At 42.2% G+C, this 24,919-nt stretch overlaps 1 protein-coding gene across 1 annotated transcript; it reads right to left on the reverse strand.

Moving 5' to 3' along the window:
- Positions 1-11,347: 11,347 nt before the first annotated feature.
- Positions 11,348-24,737, reverse strand: ccdc149a (coiled-coil domain containing 149a). The gene is made up of 12 exons (XM_070854390.1): positions 24,604-24,737; positions 23,359-23,520; positions 23,162-23,200; positions 22,126-22,233; positions 21,896-22,012; positions 20,669-20,841; positions 19,531-19,603; positions 19,311-19,395; positions 18,496-18,640; positions 18,140-18,216; positions 13,865-13,969; positions 11,348-12,483 (listed from the first exon to the last, which is right to left on the reverse strand). Exons 1-12 carry the CDS (start codon positions 24,652-24,654, stop codon positions 11,936-11,938), a joined length of 1,683 nt encoding a protein of 560 aa, XP_070710491.1. The 5' UTR covers positions 24,655-24,737; the 3' UTR covers positions 11,348-11,935.
- Positions 24,738-24,919: the final 182 nt, after the last annotated feature.

The raw sequence follows: 24,919 nt of genomic DNA on the forward strand, positions 1-24,919 counted from the left end.
GTCGGGATGATGATTTGCCCGCCAAACACACACACACACACACACACACACACACACACACACACACACACACACACACACACACACACACACACACAGCCTCGCCCCCTTCAGTCCAAAAGGCTCCAGTCTCACTGCAGTACAGCAGGTCTGTGTGTATGTAATGTGTTGTTATACATCAGCAACTACTGTATATTATTTAATTCACAACCACAACCTGCTTTTCTGAGAGGAAATGTAGTGATCTGAACAATGACATCAAAGAATGCCAAATAATACACTCAGAATAACGGAAATCAATAATACACATTACATTTTGAATAAGGTGATGAGATCACTGCTCATTCTTCATTCGTTTTCTTTCATTTGAAAGCTTCAAGCGGAACTTATTTTCCTCAGTAATCCAAAATCCAATGGAAAAACCCTATTAGCTGTTTGTGGTGGGAACCAGGGTGATGCTAACTTCATCATGTAACGCTATTTCTGAAATCCTTCTCACCAACCCTGTTGTTTAAAGATGAATTCCAACCAGATCTCATTCCCGTGCAGCCTCTCTCACTTTATTGTGCAATCTGTTTCTGTCTGCTCAATACATGGTACAGTGCAATGAAATATGTTCAACACTTCTTTGACTCCAGTTTCCACTGTTCCTTTTGCCCAGCACCAGCATAGTGCCAATTAAACCTGCATGGCCAGATCTAAGTCTTTACTGTGATGATTTCCCCCTTTTGTTCCTGTTTTTAAAGCACTTTGCTATGACTGATTATTTCTACTTCACGCTATCTCCCTTTGTTTCTGTCTTCATCCCACTGTTCTCCATTCATTCCCTTCTAATCACTGCTTTTCCGTCTCCTCTGCCAAGTGGCGTCATTTTGTTAGGCCGTTTCAACCCCTGGTGTGCTGGCACCCAACAGAACTGTCCACCAACAACAACCCTGAGTGGTCTAAGTAAACCCACTAGTGAATCTTCCCTGGCAGATTTTGCGTGCATGCTTTTAGCTGTCGAGTGTGAGCATTCGAACACCCTATTAGGTGTGTGATGAGAACTGTGTCAAGATGCTGATGTGGTTGTAGCTGCTAAGACATAATAAAGTACATGCCTAATTATGAAGTATAACCTAAGAGCGACTGTTGTGAAGCTAAAATGATCCTGTGTAAGCAGGTTTGTTGATCACCTGTTTGGAACGAAGAGTGAAATTCATGTATGAGCTGCAATTTAACCACTTTCTCCTCAGTTTCATGTGCATCTTCCCCAGGTCTACATGGAGGCTGCTGTTTGAAAGCTATACATTATTCTTTGGAATAAGAAACCAAGACACATATTAGATTTGGCTTTTTATTTGCTCTTCAGCACATCCAAACTACACGCAACCAGTTTTCTGTCCTCACAGTTCTATCCGGCTCTTTCCTCTCATTGCAAAACTTGATGGCGGTTCATTACAAAAAATACAAGCCAACTTAACAATCTAATGCGCCGCGTCAATTGACTTCACTGTCAAGTCCAAACTAAATCCTTTAAATCTTTCCCCGCAGGCCTCGCACAGGTACAGCTTCCCACCTGCGTGAGTTCTAATGTGGACTTTCAAGGCACAGCTGAGTCTGAAATTCTTCCCACATTATTATGCAAGAAGACAGCTTCTGACCTGCGTGGACGCTCAGGTGTCTCTGCAGTTTTAACTTGTGCTTAAAAGCTTTCCTATGTCACATGTGAGAGGACTTTATTAACTGTGTGAGTATTGCTGTCAGCGTGGGAGCATGAAGGTTTTCAGCGTCCTGCTTCAGTAAAAGCTGCCGTCCCTCCTGGTGCAGAGCTGCTCCTGCTCCTGTTTAATCTACGGAGGCTCTGGGTCCTCTTGGTCCAGACTGGTGTTCCTCTCCTGCTGGTCAGAGAAAACCTCCTCCTCCTTCCAGACACGTGGCTGTAGCAGCTCCGGAGGGACAGAGCACGACAGGAATATGAGGCTACAGTGATGGTGAACAAAATATTGACATGCGAGCAATTTAAGAGTCTACATAAAACTATGTGAGAAGTTTTGTGTTAATAAAACAATGAAGTTTTACACACCTATCAGGCGTAACTTTACTTCGGCTGAGGACTGATTTCTTCCTACTCAACGATGTCAGTCACGTTATGTTTGATTTGAATCGCTGCATCTTATTTTATAAGCTTATTTGACCTTTTTAAAAATATTCTTCAAAGCAACTATTGTAACATAACTACTAATGTTGCAACATAAATGTTTAGGGGTAACAAGTAAAATATTTCTTAGTAGAAACATGATCACTGTGACTGTTGCCTTTGTGGTCTCTCTTCTCTGGTTTTGCCTCTGCCTTTCTGGTTGACTCTCAGCCTCCACTGTATTCTCTAAATTCAACTGGCGTTCTTTTATCGTCACGTAGAAAACAATAACATGAAGCACGACTACTTGCAAAGAGACATTCAGAATTATGAAACTCTACTTGAGGTGCATGGATTTCAAATCCTTGTTGAACTGGAAACGCACAGCTTAACTTCTTAACTACTTTCAACTAAAGGATTATGAAGAAAATGCTGTTGCTAAAAGTGTAACGTTCGCCTTCATAGACTGTTTTACTTATATTTCTAAGATACTGACATGTCATCTTTATGGAAAACGAAAAATAACAAAGAAAAAACGTTTAGCAGGTCGCACATTTGTAAGACAAATACTGTCGTAGACATTAAATTAAGGAGATGGGAGCTCTTGTGTTTCGATCACAAACAACTAGACTACCTGCCAACATGGAGTGGTATGGTTTCTCACCAGTGTTGGGTTTTCTCAAGACACCACTAAGCCTGAAAGCTCTCTCACATGTTGTGCAACTACGCAGCTTTTCACCAGTATGAATTCCTATGTGCCTTTTCAAGTCTTCTATCCAACAGAATCTTCTCCCACGTTTAAGCGGGAACACGGCTTCTCTCCTCTGAGGATCCTCATGTACCTTTTCAACACTGGAATGTGAATCTTTTCCCACAGGTCTCGCAAGGGTCGGCTTCTCACCTTTGTGGACTCTCATGTGGACTTTCAAGTACGTGCCAGACGTGATTTTTCCCCACAGGTTTTGCAAGAATGTGACTTCTCGCCCGTGTGGATCCTCATGTTCCTTTTCAATACCGCACTGATTCACAATCCTTTCTCACAGGTCCTGCTTCTCACCTGTGTGGCTACTCATGTGGATTTTCAAGTCACCGGCATATCGGAAATCTTTCTCACACGTTTTGCATGAATGTGTCTTCTCACCCGTGTGGATTTTATAATATGATTTTTCAGTTTAGGCCTCGCAAAAGGTGCGGCTTCTCGGGTGTCTGTTCAATTTAATCAAAAAAAATTCTCACATGTTCTGCACGAGTGCAGCTTCTCCCCTGTGTGGGATCTCGTGTGTCCTGTCAAGTTACTAAAAAGTCTGAAATCTTTCACACATTTTTTTTGCAAGAGTCACATTTCAAAGACGTTAAATGTGGCAATTTTAGCACAAACAAAAAGGATAAGTGACGACGAAGTGAAGATTTACTATTTAATTCAATTTCTGATACGTCAGCAGTGCAAGGGGTCAATGTTCTTTCTTTCTTTCTATCTATCTATCTGTCTATCTATATGTAAATTTGTAGAGTTTTGCTTGAGTGAAATTGAAAATAAAAATCAAATATTAAAGAAAGAGGTACTATTATTTAACTGTCAAACTCTAGCCACTCTTATTATTCTACCAAACAACCTTTATGAATAATGGAAAATGTAGATTTTTCTTTTTAAAGAATATAAGCTTTTAAAGGCTTTATTGTGTTTCAAGTTGACAGGACTGAAGCATGATGAGCGTGAAGGAGGTGGATGGACAGTGTGTAAGCAGGCGAAGTTAAAACCTCTTCAAAGAATCCTGAACTAAAAATCTGTCTCTCAGTTTCTGGTGTTTCAGTGTTCAACTTCTTGGTCATATCATGGGCAGAGAGCTGTTTGTCACTGATAAGACAAGACAGTATGAAAAAATGATGAATAACCTCCAATCATACTTGGGTTCACACTGATATAATATCTCGGCTTTGTCGAGGGAGCCAGAGTGTACAGCTCTGAGGGCACTGGAGCCATTACAGGTGTTGAGTTGTCGCAATAATGGCCTAAAGAGTATTAGCTTACAATATATAACAATGATTAATCAGCCTCATATGGGTCACTAGAATGTAATAAATATGGATAATAATACAATGTACCCTAATATGACACTATATTGGGTCTCAAGTGAGCACCAGTAAAGGAATGTATGAGGAATAATACAAAACTACTTGGCATAAATAAATAAGCCTCAAGGCCCACCTAATTATCCATCATTAACACTAATTGGAAAACAAGATGGAGTAGAGGGGACACTCAACTTAAGGCCATCAGAAAGAATCAGAAGGCTATTTATACTAAATAATAGAATTGAACTCACATTAAATTCACCTTGTGGCTCCTACTTTTGAAAAGGGAAAAATGATAGCTACTTAATTAACTTATTCTCAATGTGGAGGTCAGGATTTCTGTCTCTCTCTGTGTCAGGGTTGAACAGAGTGAAGTCCCTCTGGTCTGGCTGTTTATGTGACCCTCTGGGCCAAGAAACAGCGAAAGTCGACTGAAAGTTAGGTGACAAATGTCTAAATTATGACGGGATGGCCTCCCCCACATCCCAGGCTGTGGTTTGGAAGATCACACCACACCACACGCTGAGCTAAAGGACAACAGGACAAAGGGGCTGACTTTGTCCTACTGATCTAAAATGTATGCTAATGGACACGTTTGGTTAGAAATAGGTGAAAATTGTCAAAGCAACACGCTGATTTTTGACCAGTTTCAGGAACTGTGTGCACTGTGCGCTCCTTTATCTGAAGTAATACAACCGTTTTAAATCAATAAAATCATTTTAAAATCAATATTTTGTGTCAAATGATTGATTTTTAATAATGATGACTGCAACGCTGTACCATATCCCTTCCTCAATAAATGGTGGCCTGGTCTGAGATGGTTGTCTGTCTCTCTCAGCTGAGTTCCCATTGGACAGCTGGAAGTTGCCTCTGCACACACACACACACACACACACACACACAGTTGGTGAAATGTGGCATTTATTCGAACAAAAAAAGGTTCTAATTTTGAACAGTCGTAAAAGGGTATTTGTGTGAGAGCAATAATTAATCATGTCACTCACAATTAAATTTAGTTTTGGTTAGAACAGAAGGTGCATGCCTACAGTCTGAACTTTTGCAGAGTGTGTGATAATCCTTTTTTAGAATTGTGCCATTATAAATCAAATGCTCACATTAGGTTATTATTTCAGCATTACTTGTAGGACCTGAATATTAAACTCATTTGGAGTGTGAAAGCTCACACAAACATCAAATGAGCCCAATAAGGTCTGGTCTAAAATTAATTTACATCACGGAAGTCCCGGTGCCCACGGATAACAAGTGAGAGGCTGAAAAATTTACTAAAATAATGATTTATTATATATTGAATTGTGTATAGTTTGCTTTTATATTTCCAGATAATGTTGTATGCATCTGAAAGTTCCACCCAGAATGAACGATTGAAGTATTTTCCTTGTATCGTCAGGACTGTAGTTTAGAGGACCCTGCAGACAGGCACACACACACACACACACACACACACCATCCAGTCTGGAAGGTGCAACCAGGAAAAGTGATGAACGTGAACATTTTTCCTTGTAGGCCAAAGAGCTAGAGCTAAAAATCCTTATTTCAGCCTCTACAATTATAAAGTGATGAATAATCTGTGTCTGAAGACAATCATTGCCGCTGACACAGGTAATTACACAGCCTGGACATCGCTAACAAGCTGCATAATGGCAAATGGCTCATTGCTTATAGCTGGGGGATTGATGGTAATGGTTAAGGAGAAGTCAACGTTACAACAAAGTCATAACGCTCTAATATTCAAGGATAATTTCAAATACTGGGGGTTTTCCACCTTTCTGTCCGTCTCTTTTACACAGGCTATTAAGTAGTGGGCCATTTGTGTATGAAATAGTTGTGGCAAACATAAGTGCAGAGCTGGTGGTGAGAGCATGGACACTACTGCTTTAAACCTCCCTTGCTTTAAAGAACCAGGCACAAAATAAACTAAAAGATGGCAATAAGTTGGATCTGCCCACAGTAGTTTTGGCCTTTGGTTGCTGTGTGCTGCTGTATTTTCGTCTGTCATGGGAGATAAAGTCTAACTAACAAACTAGCTCGGTTTTCTTCTTCAGACTTTCAGTTTTGCTATGAAGAAAATACAGTTTGTTGCTGCAAATAAGGCGGGAGAGGAATGCTAACAGAATATGTAAACATATATTCATTTTATCTCTTTTATCCAATGCCTATTGTTTATTTCTATTTCTAACATGGCAGCTGCACAGTTCTTAAGCTTTTCAACTTGATATTACACTGGAAATCACTTTTGTTTTTAATCAAGACAAAGTAAAATGAATTTTATTGATTTAATATTAACTGTGATGAATACCCACGGACTAATCAAATTACTTATCTGTTCTCTTAGCTGCAGTAGGTCGACCAGCAGAGGGACGAAGCATAAAAACATCATCCACAGTGGACTGTAGTTGCTGTGGCTTCATCATGCTTTTTGGGTGTGGATGATAAGCTGTGTAACAGTTATTAGTGTGCCTGTGATAACATGATACATACAGTTTGTGCCACTGGAACTGCATGGCTTCGTTAGAGGCCTCTGCTATCATACAGCTCGACAAGTTTGCACATATAAAGTAGTCCCTCAGCTGAGAGTCTATATTTGAATTCGTGGAAGGTTGGCTCTTGTTACAGCCGATTTAAATCTGAAACTGCAAAAGTAAAGAACCATCTTTAGGCTCAACGTACCTCGGTAACCCATAGTCTTGCTTCGCAGTACACCCATGAGGAGTCTGAGGGTTCAGAAAGCCCTTGGGCTACACCCTCTGTTTGAAGGGACTGTTAATAATTCTTGCTGGGAAGTCACAGAGCTCAGTTAAAAGTATTTTTGAACAGCATGCCAAGGCTACTGTAACATTTCATTCAAATACAACAACTGAGAGTTCTGTGTCACCTACAGAATGGCCGCAGAGAGATGCAAAACAACCACGAGGAAGGAAGAAAGGGACACAAAACAACCACAAAGAGATGCGACATTGGCTGCAAAACAATTGCAACTGAAAATGCTGACTGTTTTTCTTATCTTGAAAAAGCACAATCAATAATTCACTGCATTCTACTCAACAATACTCTCGCATCATTTGGGAGATATGGTATATAAAACTCTTAAACTTTGGTGAAGAACCAAAGTAGCTTACTTACAGAATAAATCCTTTCAATGATATCTACTGCTGTGCAACAGCTGTGCAAATTTACATAATGAAGGGACTCGTGGAAGAGATTAAAGAAAACTCATTCAAATCAAGTCAAGTCAAGACAAAATCCTTTACTGCTCAGTAAAACAAATCTCTTCCTACAATGATTAAGTGCAGTAAATTGCGATAACTACATTATATATGGAACCAAAAATCAGCCATTGTCCTTTCAGGTTTTAATCTTTGGAGATTTTTAACTTGCTGTGATTTAATGAGGTCACATTGAGACTTTAAACTATTCTTAATGTGAAATCTTTCAAATTCCAAAATGTTGATTGTTTTTTGTAATGTAAAAACACTGTGGAATTTTAATCAAGATAATTGTCCTACCTCATTTCCACCAACTCCCAGGACAAGTTCGGCCCAACCCTGATTCCCTGCTGGTTGGGGACAGTGGCGTCTGCAGCTGGTGCCCCATCACTGATATCACATCACTCGGTCCTGTCGGCTCTTATCACACTGGCTCACCATCTCCTATCTTAATAGAGATCTGACTGTACGTCGTGGCTACGCGCTGACACCCGATGTGGCCTTTCTGCTTATCAACCATCCACAAGCTAACGCTCCTCCAACATCCTGCGACTTGCTCCCCAGCAGGGCCTTGGGAGCCATGTTGTTGTTGTTGTTGATGTTGATGTTGTTGCAGTCACTTTCTGTTTTGCCTCCAGGAAATCTGGAAACAACTGAGGTGGACCACAGGGGACGAAGACCCATAGGTAGTCAGCATTCTGTGATGAAGGAAACTTCTGTATTAATACGAGGGCTGATGGCAGATCAGATTTACAATCTTTCTTTAAATGGAATAACTATTAAAGGATGCTCCAGTTTGATGTTGCTTTAAAGGAATAGTTTGACATTTGATGAAGCCATTATTTGCTTTCTCGCTGATAGTTAGATGACAAGATCTATACCACATTCCATATGTTAGCTTAGCATAAAGACTAGAAATGGGGTGACTCAGCCACTGAACTCTGTTTGCTCCACTGTCCGTGGTTCATGCTAAGCTAGCTGGCTGTTATCTCAAATTTAACAGACAGACCTGACCGTGGTATATCATCTAACTCTCTGCGAGAAAACAAACAAGCGTGTTTCTCAAAATGTCGAACTATTCCTTTAATTTCAACTATTAAAAGCTGTCAAGAACCCGAATCCTTCAAGGGATTCAGAGCCCATGTGGGAGGACATCACCACCTGTCATGTACCTTCAGACTGACTAGCCTTTCTGAAGTGGAGTAGAGACTGCGGCTGAATCAGTTTACCTATCTGCAACTGACTGTACCACATTCATGTTTGACGGCCGAATTGACGAGAAAATGCACCCAGTAATTGCAGAAATACAAAATCCATGTGAAAGTGCAAACGGAGCAAATGATGCAGTTATGCATATCGTATCTGTGATAGATTAGAATTATGAACTCCACATGAAACAAGCAGGAAAAAGATGACTGACATATTTTGCCTGTTTTTTTTTTTCTTTCCTCCATTATCTCGGATAATAACAGTCTCGTCAGCAACAGAGCAGAAAGTTACACTCCTCAAAATGAGCACCCGGGGTGCAAACCTGCAGGGCTCCGCCGAGTGTCTCAGAGGCACCACATGATATAACTCAGGTAAGCGTAAAAAAAAGTAAAAAAAAAAAAGCAAGGTGAGCGAATGAAGCATGGATCGTAAGGCCAACGACCATCACTGGAAGTGGCATCTGGTTGGTATAGTAATTAACCCTGCTGAGTGGTTGGCCTGGAAACTGCTGGCTCCACATGCCCCTGTCCACCCCCATCCCTCAAACCTTTGGAGGACCCAGAGATGATGGGGTGTCAAACCCTCCCTGGTCACACTTATTAGAGCTGGTGAGCATCGCTGTGACCTGGCTGCTCTCTCACACTATCCGGGCTGCAGGGTAGGATAAGTGGGGGGGCTCGGGATCAGAACAAAGCGAGCCGATACTGTGATAAGATTAGTGGTCTATATGATATGGTACAACCCATCTCTACATCTAAAACATGAAAGGGAAGCAGCCAAGTACAAAGCTACAAAAATCACAGGACAGGCATGCACACATACAAATGATTCCTCCCTTGATCTCCCTTTCAAGCACAAACGCAGGGAGGCAAACACACACCTGAGTGATTTAGGCAGCACACGGCCAATCAAAGCACTTCACAATGCACGTTTTTTTACTTGCCCTCTAGAGGGGGATGTCGCTGTCACAGATAAGAGGCGAAGATTCGTCTTGGCGTGGGCTAGTAGCTTGTACCGCAGCCTCACTTTATCTGTAGTGGCGATGATTGGCTACAACAGTTCTCAGCAATCCTCTTTTTCTCTCTCGGGTCTGGGGGGTGGGAGGGGGGCGCAGTCTGAATCTTTCAGCTGTGTGACAGGAACAAATACTGGCCAATGAAGTCCTGACAGGTAACGGACACAGGGGCAACGTCTCAGATGAATCTTTAGCAAGTAAAAAAAATAAATAAATCTCTATTTATTGAGCAATGATTCTGGTCGTTTGTGTGGCTTTATGAGGTCGTTTCAAGTGGTTGATGTTCTTAAAAGGCCTAATCTAAGACAACTGGCAACACATTTGATGGAGATTATATTCATCATGTTGCTGAGGCCAATAATGACCTCAGTATTAGAGAGTTTAAGGAATCCAGCCGTGATATGTTGGCTGATTGACAAAAGTGATGGCCATTGGTTAAGGAATTCAAGGTAGATAACATATAGCAGCATCATATGTCACATGTCTAACCCACCCCACCCCCAACCAGAATCAGATGTCTAACAGATATACAAAGCTCACTCATTCTTTTGAGGCATTCATACACATTCAGAAATATAAAATTGGTCAACAACTTTATGAGGAACCCAATAGCAAGCTGGTATCATCTCGCACTTTCATTAGTTCGCATTCCATCTGGTTTATGAAGTTAACTCCTTGGAAAAGAGGCTCGCTGCAGTGTGCCAAATCAGCTGCCCGGCACAGGGCCAACACTGGGTACACACCATAGCTCGCTAGCTCGCATTCTTTCCCTCTCCTCGCCTCTATTTTGTGTCAGAGATTAAAAATAGCAAGTGGCCTTCTGCAGAATAAGCAGTTCATGGATTCTGGCTTTGACGCTGCGTTTGCCTGGAGAGGCCAGCTGTCACCTGCATACAGGAAGAGCGGGCCTCACCACTGATTCTCAATACACAGAGGGCTCTGGACTTTGGCTGCGAGACAAAACGGGTGTGTCTGTGCATCCATTTTACAGTGCAGGAAAACTTCTGCTGTCTATAACTTTGTTTTTTAAGTTATACAATCATACTTATATTTATGTAAGCTGAAAAACACCCTTCTTTGGACATGAACAAAACCCCAAACAGTGGAAAATAAAATAAAAAAGCCTGCAAATAGACACCCAAAACGTATATCTTTCCAAAATTGATATCTTACTCTGACTAAAAATAGAATTTGAATACTTCTATGATTTTAGACAGCTCAGTGTAGATGTGTCGGAACAATTCTCTCCCAAGGCTGGAAAGAGGAGAATCAAGTTAAACTGCTCTAATCTGTAAAACAAGCAAAAGACCGAGGCTGCTGCATTTAGAATTAATGAGAGACCAACACTTACAAATTAGTCAGAGCGATTTTCTGCGCTATATGGGCTCATTTCCTGGTTCAGAGAATTACTATCAAACAGACCTCATTTGCGTGTGAGAGCTCAAACAAATATCACACCAAATTCACAAAGTCAGCCTCTGTGTCGGAGTGGGAGTTTTGATCAGATGACCCTGCTTGTGTGGTTTCTGGCTTGAGCTGTGACAAATATCGATCAAAGCCTTTATATGTCACTAGACAACAGCACTGGACAAATCACATTTTTTGTGTTTTTGTGTTTGTGACCTCAAGACTTCAAGACAGGCCATACTTTAGGTTTATGTATTTATATTTATAAATATCAGCACATTCTTCCACATATAAGGCACATGTATTCTCATCTGAATATCAACTTCTAAATGAGGGAAAATAAAAACTGACTGATTAGTAAGATTCACCCCGTATAGATGAATAGACATCAATAGAATCTCAAATATTAATATTGTTCATTTACATGTATGTACAACACATTCACTACAAGTTTTAGTGAGCCAATTTTGGACTCCCTGTGAGAGTAACAACAAAATGCAGCACTCGGTTTCTTGGCATCCCTTAGGAAGAAGACGAAAGCAAACAATTGGGATTATCTTATCGCAGGGGAAACGAAGGACGCGCAGGAGTTGAGGCTGCCGTATTTGTTATTTTCCTAGCTAAATTTTTTTCCTGTAGGGCATGAAGTTTGCAACTCCACTGATTTCAGGATCGTCTGTTCCTGCGCAGCAACAAGCCTGTCTGTCAACAGTGACAGAAAAAAGTCTTCCCTGTTTTATTGACGAAAGCCGAGCTGCTCAGAAAGGGAGCCAGAGAGCGGTGGCCGAGCTGGGAGAAAGCAACTGGGGATGATTTAATGCAATTATCAATAAGAACGACAGGAACGAGGATTTAAATAAGCTTCTCAAGTCTTTCAGTGATGTCAGATCATGCCAGGTTGTCACTATGACAGGCGTCAGTGTGCACATCGACCCACTCTCCTGTACTCGATATCCCTGTGGCCTGCTTCTCTGGGATTGGCAGTGAGGCTTTTATATGTTCTGGGGCATTATTAGCCCCATCGTCCTGGGATTCGCCGGGCTGATGATCCCCTGCTGAACGATCAACGCAGGCTTGTTTAATTGGAAGCCATGATAGGTCTGATTCAGTGGGCTGGACACCCAGCGCCAGGGCCGCCTCCTCTCCTTCCTCCACCGTGGAGCCCAGTTCTTCATCTTCAGCTCCCTCCACCTCATGGCCCGCCTCTTCTACGGGGCTCCTCCCCTCCTCCAGCTCTAAGGAGGCTCGATCTTCCGTCAGGGTCACGATTTCTCCCCCTCGCCTGTCAATCCCATTCGTCTCCACCCCCGCTAGAGGCTCCAGGCTGTCGAGCAGTGCAGGTGTGTCTTCCCTGCTGACGCCATCTGTGCCAAGGTCGCTGCCAGCGTTGTGGCATTCCCACAATGATTCATGTGAACTTCTGTCGTCTGACACAACTGGGGGAGGGAAGATGAGACAACTGGTCATTTTAATTACTCTCTTGATCTGAAGCCATAGCTACATCAGAAAACAAGTACTTTTGCCCTAGTCTGTTCCTCTGAAGGAGTTACACAGTAAGATGGCCGCTGGCAATAGCAACAACAGCATCAATAATATCTACCAGTACAACTACTTAAATATTGATGAATCTACCGATTCTTTCAATGAATAGATTCATCATTTAGTCTCTAAAATGTCAGAAAATAGTGAAAAGGGCCCATCACAATTCACCAGTGCCCAAGCTGACGTCCTCAAATTGCTTGTTTTGTGTGACGAACAGATGAAAACACCACCGTTATCTAATTTGCAAAGAAATACAAACAAAGAAAGCAGCTTTTTGTCACATTTGAGAAGCTAAAACAAGCAAATATCTCGCATAATCATTTTACTATATAATACTAACTTTACAATATAAAGCTTACTAATAAAGAACTCTTGCAGAGCAGCAGTGTTTCGGCCTGAGTTCACAATGGATTTCAATGAGCAAAAACACAGCATATGAAGCACGGAACAATGACAGACAGTAACAAAGGGGTTATTATTATGTACGAGGAATTGAGCTGATGTCTCATTAAACAATTTTATATTTTTCCCTTCATGACAGTTCACATAAAAGAGTGACAGGAAACATGAGCAGCTGAGGGTCCCAAGTTAAACCCGTATGTGTTCTGAATCATCACACTTTGAAAAGAAAACATAAGGAAAACTTTCCTCTTCTGGAGTTGGACCACTGTGTCAATGTAGAAAGTTATTTCAATTACTTATATGACTGAAGTGCTTCCATGGCAACAGGCTAAATATAGCAGCAGTGTCCCAGACAAGGGGACGCAAGACAAGTGTGACGCCCCGCATCTCGGCAATAGCAACAGCTTAGTTCTGCTTCTTTGCCAAAATATGCTCTCACTTTGGGGATTACTGACCCATATTTGTGGATGTGCAGGCAAAAAGGTTAAAGACTGCACATAAAGTCCCAACCACCTTTTCCCACACACACATGCACATGCAAAAACACGCAGGAAGAAAGCAACATTGCTTGGACTGGCATCCATATTTATGGCCCCGCATCCCCCATCCCCTTTCAAAGAGAACGCTGCAGAAGTTTCTGAATGTCAGCAGGCGAGAATTTGCTTCACATTTCCAAAATGCCATGGCATTTGGGCAGCTTGCACCAACGAGAAGCGGAGAGGAGTGGAGGCGGAAGGGAAAGGACTTGGGTTAAACATGGAAGATAGCGAGGAGTGTTTAGCACGCAGTGGTTAATTGCAGCGTTTATGCCGTTAGCTGTGGGTGCTTTTATCAATGGCTGGAGACGCCAGTTACACACAATTACACACTCACCTTTGAGTGGCTGCACTCTGGGCTGTATGTTTGGCTGAGACGTGGCACGTGTTGGACGAAGCTCCGGTTGAAGGTTTTCATTCATTGCGATATTGTCTCGCGTCCCTGTAAGACCACCATCAAGGAACAAACACACCCCGTTACTTTCACACCCAGATGAGAAGAAAAAGTAAGTGGTGTGAAGAGTTTTCCAAGGTTTGGGTGTGTCAGGATGGAGCTTATCCAAGCACATGTATGCTGTGCTGTGCGTACATCCACACAGCATTCAAACATACATGCACGTATGCATTGCAGCGCTCACAGGAAGTGGCTTCAGTTCCCTGTCATCTGTCTTCATTAGTGATGGCTGCACGCTGCTCTGGCTGACACCATATGCTACTCATAGGAGAGACTGTGCGATATACACCAGCCATCACAAACACACACACAAAGCTGTATTCACATAGACTCGTGCATACGCTCAAGCCCGTAAGTGTGCACATCAGCCTCTGCCTTCACAGGAACCCCTTGAATAGGCCTGTTTCTCTGACCGTTCAAGTGTGAGGCACATAAACAAACAGAAGAATGAGAAAATGGATGACTGCGTGACACGATGCGTGAGAATCATGAATGGAAAACAGAGACCATATTGTTATGAATGCAGTCCATACTGTTATGGATGCTCAGTGTTTACACTGACATGGGAACACTGGCTGAATGAATGGGTGGGGTGGGGGCTGTTTGGATCCTGATGCTTCTCCACCACTTTGGTCCAGACTGAAATACTGACATTCATGGTCCCCAGATGCTGTGTGCTACGGACATCTATGGTTTTGATTGAAAAGGCGCAACAGTTATTGAATGGACTGAATGGAATTATTTTCGTGATCTCAGGTCAAAATTGCAGTTTTTCCAGTACTACTGACCAAATATCTGCAAAACTAACTATCCTCCCACCAGCCTCCAGCTTAACTTTGTGTTGACTGCTTATTAACAAATGTTAGCATGCTAACAAAGTTCGTAAATCTGGTAATCATGCTTAACATCAGCGTGTTAGCACTGCCACTGTGAACACACTTGTGTGCTGACATTAACATTTAGCTGGCAGCAACAGGTTTGAACACCTTTTCATTTATGTTAAATCAGTCGCAATAAACTCTATTAAAAATTCCAAGTACAAACCGTTAAAAGATAAAATGACTAGAAGGGAATGGTTATTTTTGCCATATCTGATTAATTAAAAAAAAAAAATCTTGGCATGTCATGTTACATGGCATTAATGCATAATGTATTAACCAGCTATTTTGTGAGGAAAATAAGTCTCTTTGTAATGTTGTAGTATGATACTGCAGCGGTCAAAACACAAAAGAGTCTCAGTTCTTCAAATATATTTTTCTTTAAACTCAGATAGCTGGCCTGTAGCTTTAAGACTCTGATACTGAATCCAAGAGGAGTCTTTAAGTTTTCAGAGAGGGGCCTGTTCTGTTCTGCTGACTGCCTTTTAAAGCCAATAATAAGGTGGTGTTGGTTACTGGTATGAAGAGCAAAGCCCCGCATGAGCACTGCAATGTGTCTCCAGGAGCCAGGCAGCACCGAGGAGGACGCAGGAGGCACCACTGACTTCCTTTAAACCTGACTGTCAGCTGCCTGTCCATCCATCCATCTTCCCTTTTCTCTCACACACATAAAACATCCTACATAAGCCAATGCACCCATGCTGCAAATATAACAGGCTCCTCTGCATTATATGATATTTCCAAATACCACATCATATACTGTATATCACCAAAAGAAGAGATGTCTGTCAAACAGTCACATCGCTAAACCATACACTGGGATGCAGTGCTGTCTAGCTTTAGGGCGACAAGGAAACGGCTTCTTCTTAAGCCTGTCACTGGACTAGAAACAGAGCAACATGAGTATATTCTGTATCCACCTCTGTCTTTTCAATAGCTGATGCACTTTTAAAGGCTTTCACTTGCTGTGTTACATGTCAGGTTGAACTCATTCAGCGTAGGGGGTGGGGTGGACTGATGGACTGGGATCTATCAATCACAACTTTATCTGACTCACTGCATCGATGTCATTGTTATTGTTTTTGGCTCTACCTCATCTAGAGACAACGTAGTCACCTCTAGTGTTCTCCAGGCTCCAGGTAGGCAGCCAAGGCCCTCCATCCTATCCTGTTTGCCTTTAATATCCATCAGCCCAACTTCACATCACATCAAGGCCACAGACGCTCACATCTCTCTCTATATTTCTGTCTTCCTAACTGTGGTGGACAGCGTGGTCGTCAGGCACTCTGGGCCCTTGCCTACAAATTCCCTAATAACGGCACATTCCCCTAAATGTGTTTGTAATGTGGGCAATCATTTTCAGTAATGGATGCTTGTCAGTTTTATAGCGGTGAGAATGACGGTCTCATGACAGGGCACCTCCATTCAGCCGCAGCCCCTCCACCTCTCAGTCAGGCTCATACACGGCACAACATCTCCCTCCAGTGGGAAAAGCGGGGGAAGTATTTTCTTGGCGGACTGTCACGGTTGCATTTGGAAATTCTTTTCTGACGGCAGATGTAGGTTGGGATACGATTTTTGATACAGTTGACATTGTCCAATTTTATATAATTGTTTGACTTTGCTGTTCTGAGGATGAGGTTTGTTTGAAAGAGGGGAACAGTTCACAGCCATCTTAGCAAAAAGTAACAGCTGCTATGGATACAGTACATGTCAAAGTAGTCAAAGGTTTACTGCTTATACACTAATGTAGGGATATACGTGCAAATAAAAAAAATCGTGTTGTATATGTAACTTTGTTTTCAAATAGTAGTCGGGTCTAATTGGGTCTCCTCAAATTTAAAGAGCATTTCTCTACCGTCTCACACAATTAAGAATTAAAAAAAATAATATTGGCAGCTTTGAGAGCATATTCTATGATTCATTTTTACTCTTCCTATTATATCTTAAAAAACATTCAAATGGTTTGACTCTAAATTCAGAGAAAAATAATATTCATCCTGCTATCCAATTCAAATTCTCTTTTTTTCTGACTACACAGTCCGCAATCTTGCATCTTGATCTCATGATTTATGATTCAAATTCTTGCCAGTGAGAATCTGAACACATTTTAAAATGAACCCAGAACACAGTAGTGTGCTGCCTTAAAAAGGTCTCTCCTGCCCTTAAAGCATGCCCAACCCTGACATTCAAAGAGCAGCTTTGTCCCCCTTGGTGTAAAATCTAAAAACAAATTCACTGGACCGAAAGCATCAGTGTGTGATATTCAGGCAGCCGACTTCAGTCAATGGTATCATGAACAGACACATGAGCGGGTGGTCAATGGAGTTGACACTTTGTAAATGGTGGGCATGAGGTGACACGCTTTCTGGGCGTCTGCCCAGATTTGTCCTGGCATGACATAGTGGAGGGCATGGATGGGCTAAGTGGGGCAGAAGGAATACATACTCCCAATTCCCACGGATACGCGGTAGGTCAAGCCTGAGACGCAGCCAGAGAGAGAGAAAGACACACCGTTATAAACATAAAACCTCATTAATGTCTTTAAATAAAAATATGGAACTCAATTTAAACCATGTTTGTTGGCTGGAGCATTTAGCAAAAAGATCCCTGGGTTATTTTTTTGTATTCATAAAGACATATTTGATAAAACAAGGGATTTGAGAGCAACATATGAGAGACATGTTGGGAATGTTCTTCTCTCAATTTCAATAGCAAATCATTAATTGCAAAAGGATAGAAATAGCATGGTTTGCCATGAGTTAACTGCAGTTTTTATTCCCCACACACACCCATAGTCACACGGTCATGTTTGCTCATGGTGTGGTATGGTCACACGTTTTGTTTGTGTTACTCGCCAACCAGGCCAATGCATGTGCAGAAACACTGATACCTACAGAGGCTTAGACGGATGCCGTACTCCGCCATTTGTTTGTAATGTAAACCACAAATAGCAGCGATAATTTTACCCACTACGATATATTTCATTATTCTTAAAAATCATTATGTGCTAACTGGATAACTAAGACACAAACATGACTATTTTATACACAAATCAACCAATATCCATATGTAGCGGTTATATATAGTGGAGTGTATGACCAGTTGTTTGTTTTCACATGATAAAGCCTAAAGCACAGTCAAGTGAAGTTGAGTTGAATGGCTGGATTGTGTTTGATGTTACATTGACTTAAGGAGGACTTCATAATGAGACCAAAATGTGGTGAGTCTTAAATGTTTTGTTTGCTTTTTTTGGTTAAGACTTGTTCTTGAGACCCACCTGGAAGACTCCACAGTCCTGAAACCTCCAAGGTCTTCAGCTTCCTTTCCAAATCTGCGACTCTGTTCCCGAGGATCCTGCACACCAAGTACAATGGGTCAGGTGACATGATGAAGAGTGCTGTTGTGTGTGTGTGTGTGTGTGTGTGTGTGTGTGTGTGTGTGTGTGTGTGTGTGTGTGTGTGTGTGTGTGTGTGTGTGTGTGTGTGTGTGTGTGTGTGTGTGTGTGTGTATTCTTGTTCGGTGTTTGTCTTGGAGGTGGAGGAGGATCCTCAGAACAGGTAGGCAAACATTAGAAGCGTGTCAGGTGGATGAAGTTAACAGATGACTTGTAAGAAACAGAGCCTTGTGCAGTACCTGTTGGTGTGCCTCTGGTGCTGGATGACCAGGTTCTTCTCATGGATGGTCTCCAGCAGGGCCGTGGCCAGGGACTTGAGGTCGGAGATGGACTGAGGCGTGGCTGGCAGGCTGCAGCCCTGCTCCTCCAGGAGCATCTCCTGGACTAAAGAGGACAGATCAGAGAGAAGAAAAATAGAGTTAAAGTCAGAGAATAAAAATGGGGACAAAAGCTATTTTTATTTGAAAACACGTTTTCGACAAAAACGTGGCCTCGTACACTGAGGATATGTTGGACACTAACCAATAATCTGCCAATAGCACTCGGATAAAACTTTTACAAAACTTAAATAATAGATCAACGAGAGAGCAGGGTGATAAAACAAGAGACGGGGAAACAGCATGACAAGAGCGAGACAGAGATGGAGAGATAGAAACAGCTGTCTACTAGGTGACACTCTCCTAACTTTAACTCCGGAGCCCACTGTGCTGCTTCTGCCAGCAACTGTCAGTCATCGTGGCAGGCTCATTTCCCTGCCAGTGGTGCTCTCTACCACTCTGAATACAATTAGTAACCCAGCTGGTGTCCGGGTGGTGGCTTGAGGGATGGGCAAAAACAGGAGTTACTAAATAATGCAATGAAGCACTGCTAGAAACAAAGAAAGACAGTGATTTGTTATAAGAAAGAATCAGCTGCAGAGTTTATCTGAGAAACTACTCTACACACTATAAAACAGAAGTGATGGGCAACACTTTGCAGATCAGCTGCTCTGGTATCTATCTATGTCGGAGTATGAAGAGAATTCTGGGCGAGCTGATCAGTTTGTGTTCTTCACCTTGTTTGGCTGAGAGGACTCCGGTGAGAGGGCTGTTGTTTGATTTCCCATATGTGCTGGAGTTTTTCCTCCTCTCCAGAGCTGTCTGTGGGGAGGGAAAAACAAGAGAATAAAGCTCGCCCTGCCACATCCCATCAACGCTGTGAATCAAATGAACTTTGTCAGGATTCGTAAGCCTCAAAGTCAGCTCCGCATTTGAACAAGGGCATTCCACCTGTACCTTGTATTTCATGATGTTAGATTTCAGCAGGTTCACCTCCTCTTGTAGTTGGCTGAAACGCTCATGCAAATACCTGCAGTAACAATGATCATCGTCAGAGGAGGAGGAGGAGTCAAAGCACATACAAGACATGGATTGCATACAAAACATAGAATGCAATAGTAGTTTTATGCCGAAGCTCTGGGAGTCATGAATATATCTAATATGAAACTGAAAAAAACATTGAAATACGTTCAGAATAAGCTCTGTATATATCTATATAGGTGTATATGTATATAGGTGACTGTAAAACTCATAAGAGGTGGCAAAGTAAATATAGGAAAAAAACGTCTCAGAAAATGTCATCTTAGCTCTGACATTGCTACATAAATAACACATGCAAGACTCTTTTTTAGCTACTTTTTGTTGGTATTTGGTGTGAAATTTAGTGGAGAAGAGGTGATGAGATGCTGACACACTGTTGTATTAATCATTTGCAGTGACAAACCTGGAGGAGTAAAAGTAAACTACAGACTATAGAAACAAAAATATATGTCAAGAAATTCAGACACAATCAAAATAAAGAGGCTGTAAAATTTCTTTGTCATTTTAACACATGATTACGTTTTTTCATTCTTATATTTTACGTTTCTGCATTCACCAGCTATTTTGTTTGGGTGCATTCCTCCAGCAGTATGATTTATCAACAAAGATGTGTTTGTGGCGTGTGTGTAGCTCTTGGGTTGGATAAGTGAAGCAGTGTGCAAGTGCCTTAAACCTGAATTCTTTCCAATAGCCAACAGGAGCGACTCTGCTGGCTCCACAGTGAAGTCTGACTGTATGGAAGCCTATGAGAAACTGAGCCCACTTCTCACTTGATTTATTACCTCAGTAAACATTTTCCTAATGAGTTTATGGTCTCAGTCAGCAGTTTCATGTCTTCTTCAACGCTCATTCGCTCGGTGTTCATTTCGTAAATTATGGTCCCATTTAGAGTAAAATAGACAGGGTATAAGCAGGGTATGCTTTAGGACGAGACAACCCTCTGACTAACCAATCAGAAGTGGTCTTCTTGGAATCAAAGTCACCTCTGGCTCTAAAAAAAACAAAAAAGGCGGACCACAAGCCATTGGGTGACATCTACTATGGTCTATGGTACCTGTTCTCCATGCAGAGGGCATCCACGTCGATGATGCGTGCCTCGTGATTGCCCAAGATGTGGTTGAGCTCCACGTTGAGCCGGTAGGCTTTCTCCCTGAACACGCTGCGCTCCGCCTTCACGTCCTGCAGCTCGTCTGTCAGAGCCTTCATGTTGTGCTCCATGTCCTCCATCTAGAAAAAGGTGACCAGGCAAAAAAAAATGTTCATAAGAGACCCTACTGAAAGGTTTAAGTGACAGAGACGTTTTAAAGCTTTGTTGACTAAAGTGGAGTTTGCTGAGAGTGCGTATGTTGTTTTCAGCATTCAGCAACTTCAGCTGAGAGAGTGGCTCCACCAGAGCAGATACAAGTTAAGTGCCTTGTTTAAGAACACCTCAACAGCAGGTTTAAAGGAGGGGGAAGTATTGTCTAATCAAAATAACAAAGTCCAATACAACAGCACCACCGCAAAAAAGAGTGAACATTGCAAGCCTTGTTATGGCAGTATTTACTACACTCTGTGTGTACATGCGGGGGGAGAGAGTAGGGGGGGTAGAAAATATTTCCAGCCAAAGACAAGTGAGGCCTAATGCACAATGCAAAATGTGAATGAGCTGTATTATGAACTACTAAGGCTATTTTTGTTAAAAGATCTGACGGAATCTCTGTATCATGATCCCCAAGGATTTAAAGTTTCTTTTACTGATTCTTGTTTGACCTTCCACTGTATCTGATGAACCGTAAAGAGCAGTTCAATAACACCACAACACTACAGTCAACACGTTCTTCTTTGTATTTACTGTGGCATAACTTAAACGTTTGAATGTATGTAATGAATAGATGGAAATGAGACAAGCAAAAGGAGACTGAAACTCACTTATTGCTCTCTGCTGAAGAACACAAATCTTTTGTTTTGTTTGAATATCTTGTGGCACAAGCACTGTGCCTCTCTTTCTTGCTCCTTTTAGTCTAGTCAGCAATCCAGCCATATATCTTTGCTTTTAACGTCACCTAACATTGCAAAAAAAATGCCTCTCTTTCTCTGCCTTGGCCTCCTGATAGGTAAAGTTTTCTAGTTCCAAAATTGGTACCTTTGACCGTGAAAAGTTTAGAAATAGCCTTTTGTCTTTGTTTGCACTGTTTGTGACAGGCTGAGACCAATGAGAATTCACCTGGGATTTTTTTTTTTTTTTGTGTGTGTGTTTGTTTTCAATGATGTTTTTGTGGAGAAAAGGAAACATATTAACCTGTAGCCCTGCTCTCTCTAGCTGGCGAACTAGATCCTCACGCTCATGGGCAGGGAAATGACGCGCCCCCACCTCCTCATCCCCCAGCCTCTGTCGAGTGATGGTCATCCTCAGGAGCTGTGGAAAAAACATGTCAACTTCTCTCAAACACGCCCACTCAGGTACTGGACTGAGCGAGGGGTCATGTTAAACTGCGTGTACGTTTGCGTGAGTGCTGCTGGTAAACTCACCTTGTTGTCCCCCTGGGCCTCCGCCAGCCTCTGAGTCAGCTCCTTCACCTCCTCAGAGAGCTGTTTCGCTCGTTCTCTCGAGTCTCTCAACAGCTGAGCCAGGTTCACCTGAGGAGGAGGAGGCAGACGAGAGGAGCGAGTGAAGGGAGGGAGAGAGGAAAAGAAAAACAACAGGGTCAAAAACTGCCACAGAACACCTGATCCATTATGGAGTAAGGGGATGATACACCACCAATAAAAACCAATTCAATTAGGATGCAGCTCGTTTCTTCTTTAGGTTAAAGAGACACAGACAGGAACAACTGATAACATACAGAAACCCACGTGACACTGTTCATATTAACAGTTTTTGAGTGGACTGTATATCATCTACAGATTTTCAGGAACAGAAAACAAAGTAAAGGACTTCATTATTTCTTAGTAATGGTTGATTTCCCTTCTTTAGAGGCTACTGGATTACATATGCTTTTGGAGAACAACTGTAGATGTTGAATGAATGAAGTTCAAAACAAATGAACTTTGAGAGTATTAGGGTTATTCTATAGGGATCTTCTTACTCAAAGTAAGAAATGATGGCCGATTTCTCACCTACATCTCACAGACAATTGTCTTTCTACCTTTTTTAGTAACCAATTTACAAGAATCTCATTACTTACTGTATATAAAAAAGCAATGTAGTTACCATGTCAGCATTATGCCTCTCACAGCACTGACGTTAGCTTGTTGTTTGTCCTCTAAAACCCAACATCCCCTTTTATGATGCAGTTCAGCAGCCAAGTCTTCAATTCTGATTGTCCCAGCGTCCTTGAAAGCACCACCAATCAGAGTCCCACAGGACTCCTATGAGAGGCACCGACCCCAACATCTATCCTAACCAGACTTATCAAGGAGGGGCGGCATGTCTTGTCATAGAAGAGATCAGCAAGCTGCACACAGAGCTCATGAAAGAGCTGTACTATTCAGTGTCACTGAGTGAGCATGGGATCTGTATTTATTTATTATTAAGAGGCTGCTGCCAAGTCAGTCAACAACTTACTTGATTGCGTTTTTCTGGTGGCAAAGAAGGGTCACCATCCTAAAATATGAAAAGACTTACATAATTAAAATATTCCTTGTCACTTAAAACAGTTATTAAATATTACATTATGCATACTGTTAAATATTCCAAATTCACTGACTGACTACTGTGCACATGGACAAATGAGCGTCACCTTGAAGGTTTGACCCACTCACAATGAGTTCCCTGTACTTTTTCTTAAGTCCCTGGTGGCGCTCCCTCAGCTGGTTGGCCATCAGCTTGTACTGGTCTCTTTCCTGCTGACAGGTATCCAGCTCCTTGGACAGAATGAGCAGGGCCTCTTTCTTACTCTCCAGCTTCCGCTTGCACACCAGGAACTACGACAAGCAGCGCACACAAGGACAGGACAGTGAGCAAGTGGTACGATGAGATTTATTACTGTGGATACAGTTACAGGTAATCTGCATCAGCTCTGTGTATTATCACAACACCTACTGTACAATCCACTTGTTCTTGGTTTTAGAATTCCCTACAAGCCCTCTCCTGGGGTGAAAATGGTCAGCTATGCAAATGATACCAACCCTGACCCACAGGTGGAAAACACACACTGGAGCCAAGTGTTTAAAGTGTAGATAAGACGCGGCAGAGGGAACAGAGTAAACCCTGATAGCGGTCAGACCAGCTCATAACCAAATTGAAAAGCACCTGCTACCATGGAGCTGAATGAGCAGTGTTAGTGTGCAGTGAAACGTGCAGTATAGTTTGTGGCTCAGCCAAGAAAATCCCTCATGTAAAGCTGAAACTAATTGATTGATAGATTCTCAATGGAGATCAGAAAGTTGTGAAAAATGCCTGTTATGGTTCTCCAAAACTCAGGGCGAGATCTTGACTTTATTTTCACCACCAGTACCTGAATATATGCAGCTTTATCTCATTTACTCCTTGAATTTTACCCTATTTATTGAAATGACTTACTCCCACTACTGACTTGTAGTTGTGTGTCACTGCATTAAAGGGCCTTAACATCTGAAATACACACGTAGGTAGAATCGCAATCAGTAGGTTTGAATGAATGTATGCTAGTAATGCTAGGAAGTAACCCACAGGTGTGTTATATCTGGTCTATACAACACACACACACACACACACACACACACACACACACACACACACACACACACACACACACACACGGTAGGGAGGTGGGCAGGAGAGTCACAGCATTTCTAACCCCACACACTCGGAGATGCTGTCGGCCTGACAGAATAGCATGCTAGCTATCCCCTCAATTACACTTTAGCCTAATTAGCTAGCGAGGAGAAGTCAGAGTTTTCTGAGTGGCGTTAACCAGCTCCTCGGTCTATCAAACCACCGAGGCTCGGTCCATATGGACGACGGAGCCGCTGTGAGGATCAGTCCGTCTCTGCAACAGCTGTTCGCGGGCTTCGCCACTCACTCACCTCGCCGACGAGCCCCTGCCAGTCACTCTCGCTCCTCTTGGAAGACTGCATTCTCCAAAATACTTTTTCTTCTTCTTTTTTTTTTAACAAAATGTCAGGAGACAGGCAGCCTCTCCGCCTCCGTCCGAGCTGCCTCTCCTCCGTTTGTTTATCCTGCAACGTCACTTTTTTGGGGCTCTGCCGTCAAGTCGCGCGGAATTACGAAGTGACTTCCGGTAGCACGTTGAAATAAAAAAAATATAATAAATATTTTTTTTAATGGATACAAATCGATTAATCCAAATTGATCTAAATCTGAAATGGGTTGAATATGAAA

Source organism: Pempheris klunzingeri, chromosome 23 (assembly GCF_042242105.1).
Source record: "Pempheris klunzingeri isolate RE-2024b chromosome 23, fPemKlu1.hap1, whole genome shotgun sequence".
Lineage (NCBI taxonomy): Eukaryota > Metazoa > Chordata > Actinopteri > Acropomatiformes > Pempheridae > Pempheris > Pempheris klunzingeri.